This window comes from Myotis nattereri (assembly GCF_964212035.1).
Source record: "Myotis nattereri genome assembly, chromosome: 2".
In the NCBI taxonomy this organism is placed as follows: Eukaryota; Metazoa; Chordata; class Mammalia; order Chiroptera; family Vespertilionidae; genus Myotis; species Myotis nattereri.
Window position 1 is genome coordinate 40,243,849 of NC_138076.1, and position 17,299 is coordinate 40,261,147.

Below are 17,299 nucleotides of genomic sequence, written 5' to 3' on the forward strand. Positions count from 1 at the left end.
CAGAACCAAACCGGCTAGGACAGGATATGATATTTCTTAGCCCCTCCAGCAGCAGACCTTCGTTTTTTTCTCCAGGAGTGAGGTGGAAAAACCCTACATCACCTTCTTGGATTCTTATTACCCAAGTTACTAAGACTATTACCAGTGGCATACAGGGAGCTTAGCCAATGAGCGGTCAGAAAAGGTGTTTCCTCTGTAGTTCACATGGATCGCCGGCTCAGCCCCTCGCCCAGGTCTGATCACTGGCTTCACCCCCCGCCCAGGCCTAACGCCTCTGGCCGAGGCTTTAGGCTTGGGAAAGGGCCTCCTGCAGCTCCGATGGCTGGCTCTGCCCCTGCCCAGGAGCCCCCTGGCTCAGGCCCTTCCTATGCTGCTCAGGGCTCACATGGGGCCTCCCTTGGAGTGACCTGGGTGCCGATGATGTTCCCGGGACACAGGCCGCTGGGCGCCTATGTATGCAAATCAACTGCCATCTTTGTTGGGTTAATTTGCATACTCTCCTGATTGGCTGGTAAGCATAGTGGAGGGATGGTCAATTTACATGTTTGTCTATTATTAGGTAAGATTGTGACATAAAGAAGATCAGGGGTTAAATGGGGAGGGCTGTGGGGTGAGAGGACAGAGAGCAAAAGGAATAAAAAAATGTTCAGGGTGAGGGGACAATTTTCTATCCTGATGTGGTGGTGGTTATACAACTGTATACAATTACAAAAATTCATCAAATCGTACCTTTAAAATTGGTGAATTTTATTGTATGTAAATAAAACTTTCATAAACAGAAAAAAATATTTTTTTCTCATTAAAAAGCAAATGTGAAGATCTAGAAAGATCTGGATATTTCTAGACACATTAATCTTTTAAATTCTATAAAAGAGGCAAGATTTTAGCAGACTAAAAACAATCTTTACCAACAAAAACTTCTGATACCTTGAAAACATTTCCAGCTAACATAAACTAACATGAGGAGACTTTTTGATAAGCTATGCTATTATTTATAAATAACGTGTATACTCCAAATAACATGTATTTATTTTACCACAGTCCTTTCCTATATATTATTATCAAGATAGAAGAGAAATATCAACACAATCAGCCCCAAAGAGAAAGAAACATTAGACACATTTTTAAAAAATCAGTTTAAAGAGATTAGTTCAAGGCTTTCCATCTCGGTAGGAAAACAATGTGAAGACCCCTGGGGAAATGCTCTATGCTGCAATTTACATGATCATCTACCAGTAACCATCTAAAACTTAAAAAGGATGGCTGTTTTCTTGACAACCTCTTCTCTATCTTTATTTCTTTTTCCTTTGACCAAGAGCACTACTGAACTAGCTAAATATATTTTAAATTATCCTTTAAACTTTCTCAAAGCCATTCTTTACTTTCTTTTTCTTATATACGACAATGAGAGAAACACTGTTGAGTTTGTTGAAGGTAAGGTTTGAGCTGCATCTTTAATCCATTAGAAGGAGGACTAGTTAAATATCTTGATGAACTTAGGAGAGAAAGTATAGCTAAAAGTAGAGGCTGCCAATGGGACAAAGTTTTCTTGGATATTGGCTGGCCCACAAAATTCATAGGGAAAGCTGTAGAAAGCTGTCATTGACATGTGTCTTTCAGCACCTCTGCGTGCTTTTAAAATTTCTTCATATCTAGGATCTCTCTCCAGAATCCTATCTCCACTGATGATCAACAGGGCCTCATCTCACTGGTATAGCAAAGGGAAGATCTAAGAACAGCTTTGTACATAAGTGTCTTGAAGTTGAAGCAGACATGGATGAGAGCCTTGAAAATTGCACTGTAGCCCTAACCGGTTTGGCTCAGTGGATAGAGCATCCGCCTGAGGACTCAAGGGTCCCAGGTTCGATTACGGTCAAGGGCATGTACCTTGGTTGCAGGCACATCCCCAGTGGGAAGTGTGCAGGAGGCAGCTGATAGCTGTTTCTCTCTCATCGATGTTTCTAACTCCTATCCCTCTCCCTTCCTCTCTGTAAAAAAATCAATAAAATATATTTAAAAAAAAGAAAAGAAAATTGCACTGGACCAGGATGAGAGCACCTGGCCTTTGGTCTTGGCTCTATCACCTATCAGTTGTGCAACCTGATCTTTAAAATGGGAAGACCCAGTTCTCTACCTCTGTAGAGATGGGAGTCAAGAACCTAGGAAGGCAGCACACCTTGAAAGCATCCTGACAATCACATAGTATCACAGTGTTTTATAAAACAGAGATTATTCTGATAATATTGAATTTTGAAACTCAACAATTATGTATAGAATTCAGACAAAATGCCAGACATTGTGCTAGGCACTAGGGATTATAAGAAATAATGTCTAACTGCTAAACTGGAGGACAGGGCTGACTCAGAAAAAACTTCAGAGTCGGGACTTAAATGAATATAATTTTTTTCTTGGAAAAGAAGGAACTTAATGATGAAAGAAGGAATAGAGTTGAAAGAAACTGTATGTGGCTATGCAAAGCTATCTCTTAGAGCACAGACACTAAATCTAGGGAATCTGCATTTGAATCCTGTCTCCACTACTTATCATCTTATATTCTTGGCAAATTACTTAAGTTCTCTGTGCCCAGTTTCTTCATCTATAAAATGGGGATAGCAGTCCCTACATCATCAGCCTTTTGTGAGAACTAATTAAGATAATATTTGTAAAGTGCTTAGAAAAGAGCTATCTTAGTCTGCTTCTTCTAGGTTATATTGTATAACAAATTATCCCAAATTTCAGTAGCTTATCACAAAGATTTATTTCTTGCTCATCTTACATGTTGACCACAGCCCTGCTGCATGTGTCTTCTTCACTCTGGGATCTGGGCTTCTATCTGGCACAAGGTTTTCTCATGGCAAAGGGAACAGAAGAATGGTGGAACCATGCAATGCCTCTTGAAACATCTGCTTAGAAAGCATTCATTCCTGCTGCCATTTTTGTGTCTAATTTAAGTCATGGAGTAAAGCTTGATACTAATGGGGCATGCAGAAGACCTGTATGGAGGGACTCAGGAGAGGGGGGCATCAAATATTTTGAACAAAGAGTATTTGAAAAAATAACATAATCCATTACAAATGCCTGGTATGTAGTGTGTTTGTTAAAGAAAGTGGTTGCACAATGGCACAGAATCCTGATATAGGACAAGATGTTTGGGAACAGTAAAACATTCAGGGTCACTAAATCATATGTATGGTACACAGAGGTGAGAGAGGTACCTGAAGAGGCCACATTTAGAAAGAATTTGAAAGGAGGCTAGGCTTTTGACTACAGGTTAAAGATGTGTTGTAGTAATAAAAGTGTTTATGGCTATATTTTATAGGGCACTTCTGTGCCAGTTTTATCAAGACATTGGTGTAACTTCATTTGTTTTCATTAAACATTTAAAAATCAAAGTCTACTAGTCATTCCCTTCCTTTGTAATCCCTGTCTAATAAAACATTCCTTGTCAGCCCTGGATTGGGTTGCAATTGCCTTGATAAGGCAGAGGACAGGTTTCTCTCAGTAGGCCAGGCTACCTGAGTTCAGGATAGGGGAAGGGGACTTGGAGAAGAAGGAAAGGCGGGGGATAGACAGAAAGTATGAGTGAATCAATGTTAGGGAGGAGGTACAATGTACTGATAAGCACTTGATTCAGTGTTGGCTTTATATATACTATTTTAGTTATAAGAAGGTGAAAGTAATCTCTAAATATGAATGTCTTCTAATAGCTTCACAAGCTCAACCAACCTCACAGCTCTAAACAGCCTTGACTTCCTTCTGCAGCGTTTGTCCTCATTTTCAATGAACTGCTAGAAATAATCTCAATCCTTAAAATTCAACTGAAACCCCTGGGCATCAGATGTGTTATCTGACCTTCTACACTGTATCCTTCTTTGGTCAACCTGGAGAAGAAATGTAAGGGAAGAAAGGATAAGTAACAGAAGAAAAGGAAGCATGAAGAGAAGAGAAAGACATGAAAAGCAAGGGAAGGCACAGAGGACCTAACATCCCATTCTCATTCACCAAGGGAGCTCCAAAACTTACTCCAAAGTAGTTCAGATTTCCACAGATTATGCTAGTCCTTAATGTGATACCTTGACTTGGAAAGCCAATCAACATAAGGTTCTGTTCGGTGCTTTTTCTTTTACAGACACCACAGGACAATGTTTTATTTTGTTGTCTGTAAAACTACTGTGGGGGGGGGGGGGAGGTAGAGAGAAAAGCAAATCATAGCCTACAAATGAGCCATTCTGACTCCTTTAAAATTGCTCATTTTCCCCTTCTCCTTCTCTGATTACAAACCTTAGTAAGACTTCTATAATCTTGCACCGTCACAAAGTTTTTTGTTTGTAAAGCTTGAAAGATCCCCACTACCTACAGAAAAAAATACAAATTCAGACCACATTCAAAGTCCTCTAGGTAATCTGGTATCAATCTATGTTTCTAATTTTATTTGGTAGGACAGATTTTTTTCCACACTAAGGGTGCTTAATCACAAGAAATAAAAGTCTAAAATATTGTACAAAACAGGTACAAACACAAGAAACGGGCAGAATGTAAAGGGATATACTGAAGGGGAGAAGCCTGGAGTCTGAGAAATATAGGCCTGTTTGTTGATTCACTCAAATATCTTGAAAGAAAATCGAATGATGAGAAATATGTGAATTGTAAGAAAAGAAAATCTGCAGAAGCAGGCCCTTTCTGTTTTAATCATGCCAAAATCAGCTCAGACTTCAGTTTTTGAGAATTAGGGTACATCCCAGTGGCAATGACTCACTATTATGATTCATAAAAATGGTAGAAAATGAAGAAGTGCAGACAAAGTCTCACTGCAGAACCACAAACAGAACTTATTTATAAAATTCAATAAGTAAGAAATATTTTCTCAAAGGAAAAAATATTAATGTGTAACAAGATTAGTGACAATAAAATATATATAAAAGAGCACCTATATTTTTGAAGGTCTCTCACCAAAGACATTAAGAACAGTTAAAATCATGGTGAGAATATGAGGGAAATAGGTGTATACTAACGTTTTTAAATTTCTTGCTTAAATGGAAATATTTCACTTGGCTGCTACAGCCAAGCTTTCCAATCACAATTTTGCAACGTTTCATGAAAACAGTAGTATTTTAAATATTAAATGTTGGTATTAAAAACCAGAATTGCCAATGAGTGCAACATAAAAACAATGTAACATAAAAGCATGTTATTAGTGATACATGTGAATAATCTCAAAGTAATCTTTAAGCAAAACTGAATGTCCTTACCTTTCCTATAAAGGAAAGGTAGCAGCTGGAATCTCTGCTGGAGTGACAGCTGTCCTCGGCAAACTAATTTATTACCGCTCCCGGTAAGTTAACCACTATTTTCCCCTCTCAACCCAGGAAAAAATTTTAGTCCTTATTTCTTTCTGTGATACCACTTAAGACAGAGTGTTGGATCACACCTAGTAAAATATGACACTGATGCAATTTATCAACCTCCTCCTCTTTTAATCAGTGGGACATTTTAAAGTTATTTATGATCATTTAAGAATAACTGACACAAGGAGCAAGAAAACATTTATGATCAGAAACATTTATGATCATTTAAGAAACATTTATGATTATTTAAGAGTAACTGACACAAGGAGCAAGAAAAACTAGCCTAACCCAAGTAATCCACCAATAACTAAAGAAAATAAGCTAAATTCAAAGCTGGCAGCTTTCCAGAAAACATAAGTAAAGTTTTTGGTTTCTATGACAGCAGATAACATATGACTTACGTTTTACACAAATGTCTTTTTTTTTAAAAAAAGCTTTCTCTCAAAAAAACAACACATAATTGCCAGATTGAAATAAAATTACTTCCTTAACACAGACAGTATGTTAAGAGAATTAATGGCTGTAATGCTAAAAGGAGAAATTCCTTCAACAGGTTTTCTAACATCCCCCCCCAAACACTGAATACCATCTGTGCATTTCTTTTTGGTAGTAAGAATTTTATTTTATTTTTAGTATTTTATTTAGTGTTAAAACCAAAAAAAAGGGAAGTCACTTGATATACATGGGGAGAGGAGAAGTCACGTTGAGCAACAGACATCTGGGACAAGCTGTGGCTTTGTGAATCTTAGACTTTGATCCTATAATCATTGGTGTGTAAACCAAATATTCACAAATAATTTTAATATCCTTTATAATTATACTTATCTAAAGTATAGCATATTATATTAAATATTTCATAATAAAATGTATTTTCCTGAAAAAAAGTCAGAAATATTCATTAAGTTCTTAACAAGCACTGATATTATGGTACATCATGAAGAAAAACTGGGTCTGATTTTTTTCACTAATATTAATCATTTGAAATAAACATAGTATCATCTGATTATGGTGGAATAATAATAAACAAGGCTGATATGAAGATTTATCAGATCTGTGTTCATGGTGAGAGGTCAATCACATTGGCTGAATTAATTACTGTAAAAAGTGAAGATTCATTTGGCTCAGAAGTATTTATTAATAGTGGGATTATTTAAATGCTAAATTTATCTGGAAATTACATTCCAAATGCTGTGTAATTCTATTTATTCTTCTGAAACAAGAGGAATTTTATGTTAAAAATTTGTTAAACTTCTGATTCTTAAAAAATTTAAAATAGCACCTTATTACCTGTTAAGCATGTGTACTGAAAAAAAAATCTGTGCCTTCACATGTGTATTTTAGATTTTAAAAAGAATAAGAGAGATGAAAAATGCAACTGCCAATTCTAGAGTATTGAATGTCACAAAATTAAACTATCTGAGGTGTCAGCTAGCTCTTAATTTAAACCAGGAGTCTGAAAACAGAATTAAAGAAAGACAATGAGATGTCTTAAAACTGAATCACATAATGAGTTATTAAAGAAGTATTTGGATAATGAGAACAAATCAATCAATAGTAAATTAACACGATAAAATAGCATACAATATGTTACTTCACAAATTCTTGAATGTTTTAGAAAAATATCCAAAACAGGAGTGAAACCATCACTACGAAGAGAAACAAAATTTATCATGAACGAAATAGTAAATTCTCATGCTGCTTTAATGATGAAAGCAATGAGCTATTTTCACAGGCTAGTTAAGTAGCTGTCAATCAAACTAGTAGTTCAAGTGGAATGACATTAGACTAGGGAGAGCCTGGCAATTGTGCCCATGGACTCATTCTGATGTCAGGCTGTCTCTAAGTCACCACAAGTCTTAAGAATACCAGGTGGCTCAGATGGTTCAAAGACCTCACAGTGGAGTTCAGTGCTGTGGTCCTAAAGCAAATCAGGTATCTGGTATCTTATGGAGAGGGAAGCAAAGTGACTTCAATACCCAGAATTTTACCTGGAAACTGTGGGGAATGAAGGATTAAGTTGTATATGAAAAGAAAAAACACAAAGGAATAATACACAGAGCATAAAGGAAGGAGAGAAGTGAGCAGGCTTAAAATAATGACACATAGCCCAAAATACCATTCATCGGAAAACCAGTTATAGTGATAAAAATCACTTAAAATGAAAATGTCTATAGTAGACTGCATAGTTATTTCCAAAGGTCTCTTTGATGTCTATATATTAGTATGAATCCATTTTGTAATTTTATTTGATGTTTCCAAGAAAGAAATTAAAACTATATTCCATATAGTTATAAACTTATATTTATATAAATTTGAGGGTTCAAATTTAAGTCATGGATGAAAAGTAAAGTTGAATTTCATGTCCTAGATGTCTCTTTAAATACCTCATAAGTAGAGTTTAAGACAAATGCAGCATGGGGATGGACGAGGTGAAGACATTCTAGCACAAAGAATGAGGACACCACTCCAATCCTCAGGCTCATTCACTTCTCCCTCTCTGGCCGCACACCCCAATGAATCTTTTGTCAGTTCCAATCCACCTGACTTTCCACTTGGCCTTGTTTTTTTCCTTTGCATGACAAAGTCTCTTAACAAAACAAGAAGAATACCTCTTATTATTTTTAGTAAACCCAACTTCTTCATTTTCTTTTTCTGTCATTTCTTTCCTACTATGAGTTCAACTAGTAATGTAATTTTAAAATAACACTGACAATAAACTCAGCTAAAACTTGCATCAAAGTTACTTTGAAAACTAAGACAAATAGGCTTCCTTCACCTCAATTGTCCATGTAATCAGCCTTTTTTTTTTTTTTTTTTTTTTTTTTTTTACCACTAAGGAAGTAGCATTGAGACAGAACCCAATATGGTTAAAAAATGTTGGAGAAAACTGAATATGACCAATAATCTAAATATGACATTTTCCCTAAAGTTTATTCAGAAAAGAGAGGGAATAGGGAGGGGAGGGAATCACACTTACAAGTCCACTTATGGCTACAATCCAGATGTAGGAACCAGAGGTGAAAAGCTATAAAAGAAAAAAAAGGCAACTAAAAATTAAATTCAATTGCCAGTCACAGCATACTAATGTTTACATAATTATAATCATAACCATTTATGTTAAGAATTACTTATATATCATAATATAAACAAATAGAAAATTAATAAATATCAATTCCATTATTTAAAAGAAAATAATATATATTAATTTTTCTCTTTTTTAACCAAGACCTCCACTCGTCATAGCTAAAATGCACTGGTTGAACCTGGACCACTCCCATGCAAAGAAAAATAAGTAAAATTTATGCATATTCTCATTTACAAATGTAGATTAGTTAAGTAAAATACCACATATAAAGGAATTATTAGAATTAACAATATAAAAATATGTAGTCACCATCCAAAGTTTGATGTTAAATGATATGCAATATTAGCTCACATAATTTTCTCATTTTAATTTCTCATCACAGCTACTCTAAATTTAGATGGGAAGATCTCAAGTATATAGGTCCATGTTCAATGCTACTCTGTGTAACTGTTGATATTCTCATCCCAGTTCCTCCAAGGAACAGCAAGCTAAGTAGTGATATCAAAGTTAATTAATGGCAAAAGTAATTAGAATTAAGCCTCATGAAATCTCTCTCCCTTTGCTTTCTAAATCATTTACATCCAAGTGTTGTGCTCAGGGTTAAAAAAAAAAAAAGTCATTAAGACATTTAAAAGGATTCCTGCAAGAAAGTAAAGATTTGTAATCTAGTGTTTGTTCACATTTAGATCTTTAGATCAGGATTTAGGTACTTCTGCTCAGACAGAAAAAGCAGGATACCCAGGTTCATTGCTGACACTGTGTTGGATGGAAACCTCAAAGTTCTACACATTTATACCAAGACACATGGAAAAAAAAGATACATAGAAAGAAGACAGACACAAAGGTAAACAATGACAAAGCACAAGTCAAAGGCCGCTGACACGCTCTGCACTTGCTAGCTTAAGTAGAAATGAACGTTGGTTGCTACTTTAAATTTAATCCCTTGATCTAAAATTTAATCCTTTGATCTACCACGAATCATTTTTCAGCTTAAATGACTGGTAGTAACAAGGATAAGAATTATTCTATTTAAAAGAAAGTATTTTTCTGTAGCTTTCTTCTAAAAATATAAAGAATAATAAAATAGTTAACACTTTCATAGCACTTCTGTGCCAAGTTGTGATCTTAATGCTTTTCATACATTAAACTTACTGAATCCTCCTAATCACCCTGAGTGGTAAGTTCTACTATTAACTCTATATTACCCATGAGAAAACGGAGAGGTTAAGTAATTTGCTCAAGGTCAAAGAGCTGGTGGGTGGTGGAGCTGTGAGTATATACCCCAGTGGTCTGGCTCAACCGCCCTGTGCTTATGATGGCTCCATTGTACTATGGCTCATACACGAGAAAGATGAATGTATCATTAATTCTGTTAATAAAAAATTATTTCCTTTGGACTCTTCAACCCCTCATTTTATTGCATTTTTAGTCCCAACTGGGTCTCTGCGTGTTTTGACAGTGTGTATGTTTTCTGACTCCTTAACTACAGGTTATCACAACTCACTTCATTTCATCCTCCCCATCCCTAGCATACAGCATTACATGACTGCCTCCCAAACCATTTGATATTTAAATAACTCTTCACAAACATTTTTCTTCTTCTGATAATGATTAAAGTCATTCATTCATCAAATGTCTGTGGCTTCAAGAAGCTGTGGTGTGGAAGACAGAAAGGAACAGAAACATGTGCAAAGTTTTAGAGGGGGGTGAGGGAGAGAGGAAATAAGAACTTTGAGAAGAAGGGGTTGATACTCACTTCCAGGGAGAGGTGGGAGTTGATACTGGATAGGCAAGAAGAACCCTGATAACATTCATGTTAAGGACTTTAGAGTTTATCAAAAAGTCACTAAGGCATCTCCACCTCTACTTTCTGATACCAACTTCTACCTCACCAAAACAAAACAAAACAAACAAAAAAACCACAAAATAATTTCAGAACACCAAAGGTGGTAGCTAGAGAGACATAAATTATTAATTAGTAAGAACCAATGGACTTAGTTCTTATTATCTGTTCAGATTACCCTAAACACTCAATACTATGATCTCTAATCTTTCAAATGACCCGGTAAGCTAGATGTTTTCCCCAGTTTACATATGGGAAAATGGGGGCTCAGAAACGTGATAGACAAAGCAAATAATTATCAGAGCAAGTAATTAAACCAAGTCACTTTGGCTCCAAAGACTTTACACAATGCTCCATTGAATTTCTACTCCATAATTAATAAAACAATGTTTTTCACCCTCAAAGATGGTCTATAACATTAGAGTTGGAAGGAACTATAGCGTCAACATGAGGCTCAGAAGACTTCTATGACTTGACCCAAGACACAGGCTAGTGAGTGACACATTAGAATTAGAACTTGGGTTTCCCGCCCCAGGCCCAGGGCTCTCTTCTATCACTGCTTTCTGCCTTCTGATGTAACACTGTAAAAAAGAAAAAAAAAAACACCCCAAAACATGTCACAGCAAATCCTAGTAACTGCAGAAATAAGCTATTACGTTATATGAATATTAGGAAGGATAGGGAGACTGTAACACTATGCAGGTTGAGAGATGAGGAATAAACACATTTCATGAGAAACGGTTGTAAAAGTGATCAAAAGAACACCCACCCCAGATGAGCCATTGATAACACATGAGAGCAGACTAGAGAAGTTAGAGGAAATGCTAAAGGTTAAAAGGGGAGGGAGGAGGGCATTTTACAGAGACACTACTATCTGGTTTGATATATGTGGGAAAAGGAATGTTATGAGTATTAACAGTGGATCAAAAGGCCAAGCTACACATGGTACCACAGAAAATAGCATAATAAAAGTTTTATATCAAAAGCTGTGAGTGCAAGAAAAGTGACAAGTACTAGTATTACAGGTAGAAAACTGAAAATCATAGGTATCAATGGGCCTGGAGCCCAGAAGAGAGTAATCAATATTTTGTGAATATTGGTAATAATAACTTTTTTCAATTTAAGTCAAATAATAAGTACCCTAATGGTCTTCATTTCAAACCATTTAGCAGGTGGTGGCATTGCTGTCATGCCTATGTGACATAGAAGTTGTAAAGCTGACAAAGCAAAGCCCAAAGCTTGGGTTGGTAAAGCATATCTGGTTTCTTCTTCAGAGCTTTATTTGAACACCATATTCAATAAATTAATTTTGACAGTGATTTTCCACTTTTCATCTTTTGACTCTTCTCATTTGTTTCCACTTCATACTATGATTTTGAGAAAATATTTATACGCAACTGTACAATTAAAATATTTTCCACTGATACGAATTACAGTGAAAGCTCTTATCAGATTCTAAAAGCTATGAAAGTATTCTAGTACCTTCTATACCTTGATGTTCTCATTCTGTAACACTTCCTTTGAACATTTGATATAGATCATAAAGCCAAACTTATGGGAAAAAACATTGTTTTCAAGGAGATCAAATGAGAAAAAGACCAAAAAAAAAGAAAAGAAAAAAAAGATCTGGTTAAAGAAATGTGAACATAAAAATGCATACTATACCTGCAGTCCCAATATATAAATCAATGTCTTGTTTGTGATGGACAACGGGCCCAGAATATGTGCCACTTGGACTCTCGGTATGGAGCAGTAAAATGGTACAAACAGAGCAAACACAGGTGCCAGGCTATGCAAACAAATAAAAAAAAATCACTATAGTATAACACTCCATTTAAAAATACCAATGGCTAATATGTATTTGATGTAACACTGATTAATTTTACTTTAGTATGAAAGCATGATCCTAGATACACATACACAATTTGCCTGCTAAATGTGCATCATATCTGAAATAATTTGCACTGTATATAATATTCTTTAAATTTAATCCTTGTCAACTATCCCAGAACTATTGCAAAAAGGTGGTTTAGCATCTACTAATTAATTGTCAGGCATTAATTGTGAGAAAATGTAAAGTTGGTCCTATGATTCTTCCCATGAATTACTTAAAATCTAATGAAAGAAAACCAAAAGCAATACACATGATAACGTGTCGTGGTTAAGTGCAAAAGCTTCATTTCAGACTTTGTCCATATATCACCACAGCACTTGACATCCCTTTCACTCCTGCCCCCTACTTTCCTCATATTCCTTCCTCATTTGTCTTAAACATTGTTTCTTGCTGGTCTCCCTATGTTTCTTCTACCACGCTTATACCCTCTCAAGGCTCCCTTATCGTCTTTTCTTCTTGCTCCAGTCTTTCCTTGTATAATCACAAGCCTCCATGGCTAGAACTAAGAAAATGAAGTGAGTCCCAGACTGTCTGCCTGTCCCCTCACCTGGGTTATGAAACTCAATTTGATACCCTCACCTGGACATATTAAAAAATCACAAGCCATGAGACTGAAAAGTCTTTGCTCTAATCCATCTCTTAACATTGTTAACAGTATTTTCTTCCCAAAACACAACTCCAATCATGCCACACACCTATTTAAAACCCTTTCTTTCACAGACCCCCCAGTATCCAAAGAGGGAAGTGAAATATTAGCATGAAGTAGCAAAGCCCTCCAATTCCAGTGTAGTTTCCCACAACTGAGTCCTCTCTGTTCCCCTAACCTGGCCCCTCCCTCTCATTCCCAGCCCCCAAAGATGCTCCCTGGGCACACTAGGCCCTTATTCATTAACATGGGTTATTCTTTCAACCTAAATGTCCTTCTCACTTTCTTGTTGAGGACACTCAACTCTTTTCAGCAATTTCTCCAGTTCCTCTTGGTGGTGAGTAGCTCTCTTCTTTGCCCTCAAAGCACCCCAGTTTCACTGTTTCAATAATCACCTGGGCACTCTGTAAGAGGCAGCAGGCCAGGTATAGGAGCTCCATCTATATCTATGAGTAAAAAGCAGTTGCTGACCTCAAGGAATTAGCTCCAGGATAGCAAACTCACATTCTTACAAGGGCTAGGCAGACAACATGAGTGAGTTTGGACACACACTAGCACCCATTCTCCATTAAACACTTGGCTTAATTACTCTGTCAATTTTTTATTTTCCCATTTTTGGGGGTGAGTGGCATCAGTATAAAGAACTATTTCTTTACCATAAGAAAACACAAGAAATACTCTTCACTTCCACAAAGAAATGTCCTCACTACACTTTTTGTAGAAACACAGGACTCTCTTGGCCTCTTGTACATTAGCTCATCATTGATAGAGATTGGGTTATTTAAAAAAATATTAAAAACAAAACAAAAGCAAATGTATACTGCAAATGTGACTAATGGCAGCAGCATCAACAGGCATACACAACAAATGCTGGGAAAACCCCAAGCAGTAAACACCCAAGTGTCAGACACTGGGTCAGGTCTGGAGACACAAAGATGCATAAGATGCAGCCTCTCTCGCATTCTTGTGAGGAGGACGACAGGGATAGGGCAGCAGAGGTATGGAGACGGCACAACGGATCCGTCATGAATGCCTCACTCGTCTGGTCCGCCTTCTAGACTGAGCATACCCCATGGCAGGGAAGGAAATGCATCCCTTGGTCCTCCCAGCATCTGGCACAGTGCTTGACAGAGCATAGGAGCTCATTAAATTAGGGGCAATGAAATTATCCTTATTCTTAAACAGCTGTTTGATACAGACTTGAACTATATAGGTTCTTTAAAAACTACCATTAGATTATTAATTCTGTGAGAAAGCATCATGTTCTATTTAGTGTTGCATACTCCCCTAGTGCCTAATATAGACCCTTATTATTTGTTGGATTAAAATAAATTAACAAAGCAATTTTAATAAGCAGAGACTTATTTAATTTAAACTGTTGTTCTCAATTCTACACAAAAGAACTGTTTGGTCTCTCCCTCTCTCTTCCCCCCCTCAATTCAAATCATCTGAACCCAAACACAGTTGACTAAGCAGCTATGCATTCTTTTCATTAAAAAGTATAAATTAGCCATTCCTGGGCTTAAAATCCTCCAGTGATTCCCCACCGTTAAGTAAAAGCCAAAGTCAGGCCTGTGTCCCACCTCAAACCTGATCTTCTACTACTTGGTCTCCCTACCACTCACTCTCGCTTATCCAGACACATGGGACCAGGGTGCACCTCACTCAAGCAGGACTAGGCATACGCGTGTGCACGCGCTCTCCTCTTCTCCTGGCCAACTTCACACAGATAAGGACATCACTTACTCCCTTCCACCCTCCATGTCTTTACTCAAATAACACATTCTCAGAAAAGCCCTCCCCAACCCCCCACTCCAGACTGCAGCCCCTGCCACACCTCACAGCCCCCTCCCCACTGGGCATGCTCTATTTCCCTTTCCCCATAGCGCCTACAACTGGTTACTCTGCTATGTGACTTGTTTCTCATCTGTCTCGCTGACTAGAATGGAAGCTCCATGAGGGCAGGGATTGCTGTCAGGTTTTTTTGCTGCTTTACCCCCACAATCTAGAACATTGCCTGGCACAAAATAGTTGCTCAATAAACATTCACGAATAAATGAATTTCTCTTTAAAATTGTAAAACCATACAGCAGAATTTGCCTTTTGCTTTAAAAAAAAAAAAAAAAGCCCCTTTCCTTGTTTTATTGTTTTTAATAGGATTAAAATACATGGTTTCATCTATATGCTCAAAACATGGCCTGTTGGTCTCTTGGCAATAATAAGAGAACTCTATTTTGGCTGCATTTGAGATCTCTCACAACAGAACATGTTCTTTAAGTTATATAAATTCTTCTGTTTACATTCAGCAATAAAGTGTAAATAGTGATGTTATAATGAAAAATCTGAAGCAGAGTTCTTGTTTGAAGTTATATTTCAATGTAAACTAAAAAAATATGGATGGGAATTTTAATGACCACAGTTTATATCTTATATACCAATAGAAGTTTTAAAATTCCTTAGAAGTTATTAATCACTGTGTAGTTTTCAATTATGACTAAATACCAGACCACCTACACCCATAATACAAAAGCACACATTTCATACCATGGTCATATAGGTTGTTTTGTAGAAATTTTCCACTGCTATTTCTATACACACAGACTTCACAAAATATCATGCTATTAGTCATTGGCCAGTTTTTCTTTTCCTTATTTTATGACAACATCTGTTCTTTATACTGTCAACAATGAATTCAACTTGACCTTTTTCACGTTGTGAATAGCTAACTTCTGGAAGCCCTATCTGGCTTAAGCATGTGAGGCTAAAGTATAGAAAAGAGGAAAACAGGTTATAAAGAGTCCATTCACTTTTCCATTAATATGTTGTTATCTACTATATACTCACAACCATACTCAACAGAACAAACAGAAACAGTGCAGGTCACAAATGTCTACCTTTCCTCTTACACAGAAAAGGACGTTTATGTATAAGAAAAAGTTGTACTTTTATAGTACAACTAAAAAAATCCTGGTAACTTTCAACAACAATAAAAATAAGGTTTGTGAACTCATGAAATTATCTTACCCTGAAACTCAATAGTATCTTGCAGGACAATTACTCTATCCCCCTCTTCTTTATATACTTGACTATTCTAATACCAAAAAAGATGTAGACCCAGTTTTCTAGGTACATTTACCTTACCTAGGTGAGTTATTTATTGTATAACAATGTTTTACTTAATAAAAATGCTTTCAAAAATTAAAAACCAACACATCCCACCAGAATGGCCTTTCAACAAATTAAAAAACTTCAAGTATTCTCCAATTCAAAGTTTAAAGGAACTATATTTTATCATATTTATCCATCAAATCATAAAATCTCTTCTTTCCCCTCATTGGATCTTTTTGAACTGGGAATTATTGTGTTGACCATTTTTAGTTCAATGATTTTTATTTCATAAATTTTGGGGTAGAGGCCCAAAGAAGTGTTCTGTTTGACAACGTTTCTCCACAGTTCTCAGCATTTTAGAGCTAGGAAGAACCTAATACGCTTCTAATTGAATAATACCTCTGAGAGGCTATTTTGACAGACTCTTAAAATAAAAGGGCCTCTGGGGTCACAGAGCCACAAATTCCCCTACCAAATGATTCAATACTCTACAGAATCTTTCAAAAGAATCATCCAGGTTACGCAAGCATCTAAATAAGAGACAGCCTAATCCATGTTTTTATGATGCTAACTTCTAGGAACTAAACTCATATTTTGATTTGAAAATTATCTCCAGTAGTTTCTTTTTATTGGCTTTCCTTCACTGGAGCTAGGAAGACTGACATATGCAACCTAAACCCTTTTCTACAATATGTCTTCCAAATGCATGATAACAGCGATCACATCCCTGCTAAGCCTAAACATTCTCAGTCTATTTAATCATTTCTCCTAAGACCTAGGATCCAGACCCCTCAGATCCCACGCAAGCTCTAAGTCATCTGTGCCCTTTGTAAAATGCTGACTGGGAATGGCCAGATTGGTCCTGGATAAGTGTAAATATCACCTCTTTTGTTTTGAGCACTATATTTTACTTAATTTAGCTTACAGATAGATAGCCATGTTACACTATTGATTTAAACAGTCAACTAAAACTAAGGTGAACAGCATAGGTCTCCTTTACCCTGTTCACAAGAGGCTCAATTTTAGCTGCAAAATCCCATCAACTTTTCCCTTGTTATTCCTGTGTCCATGCAGCCACTGATTCAGTCAAGTTAGCCTCCTGCTTAAAAACATTAACTAATCTCTGTATATATGCAAAAGAGCATCTTTCTTCCACTCACCACAGAAACTTTTCTTTCTTATAAGCTGTTGAGCAAGTTTCCAGGTAGACAAAACTGACAAAGTTGACATTCTTTTCCCCTTAAAACACTTAAAAACTCATACTTTACACAGATTATAGATATAACATCACCAGTAACTATGATTCATTGATTTTACTGATCAAGGTCTACTGCTTTAGTCTCTCTCACATAATTTTTTAAAATACATCTTTATAGAA

General features: G+C 36.4%; 1 protein-coding gene across 1 annotated transcript in view; it reads right to left on the reverse strand.

Moving 5' to 3' along the window:
• UBAC2 (UBA domain containing 2) overlaps positions 1 to 17,299 on the reverse strand; it is a 187,093-nt gene that overhangs the window by 61,009 nt on the left and 108,785 nt on the right. The window contains exons 5-6 of the mRNA XM_081115129.1: positions 11,939 to 12,062; positions 8,323 to 8,370 (exon numbers count right to left, since the gene is read on the reverse strand). Of these exons, the coding sequence (XP_080971255.1) occupies positions 8,323 to 8,370; positions 11,939 to 12,062 (172 nt within the window). The remainder of the gene's footprint in view (positions 1 to 8,322; positions 8,371 to 11,938; positions 12,063 to 17,299) is intronic.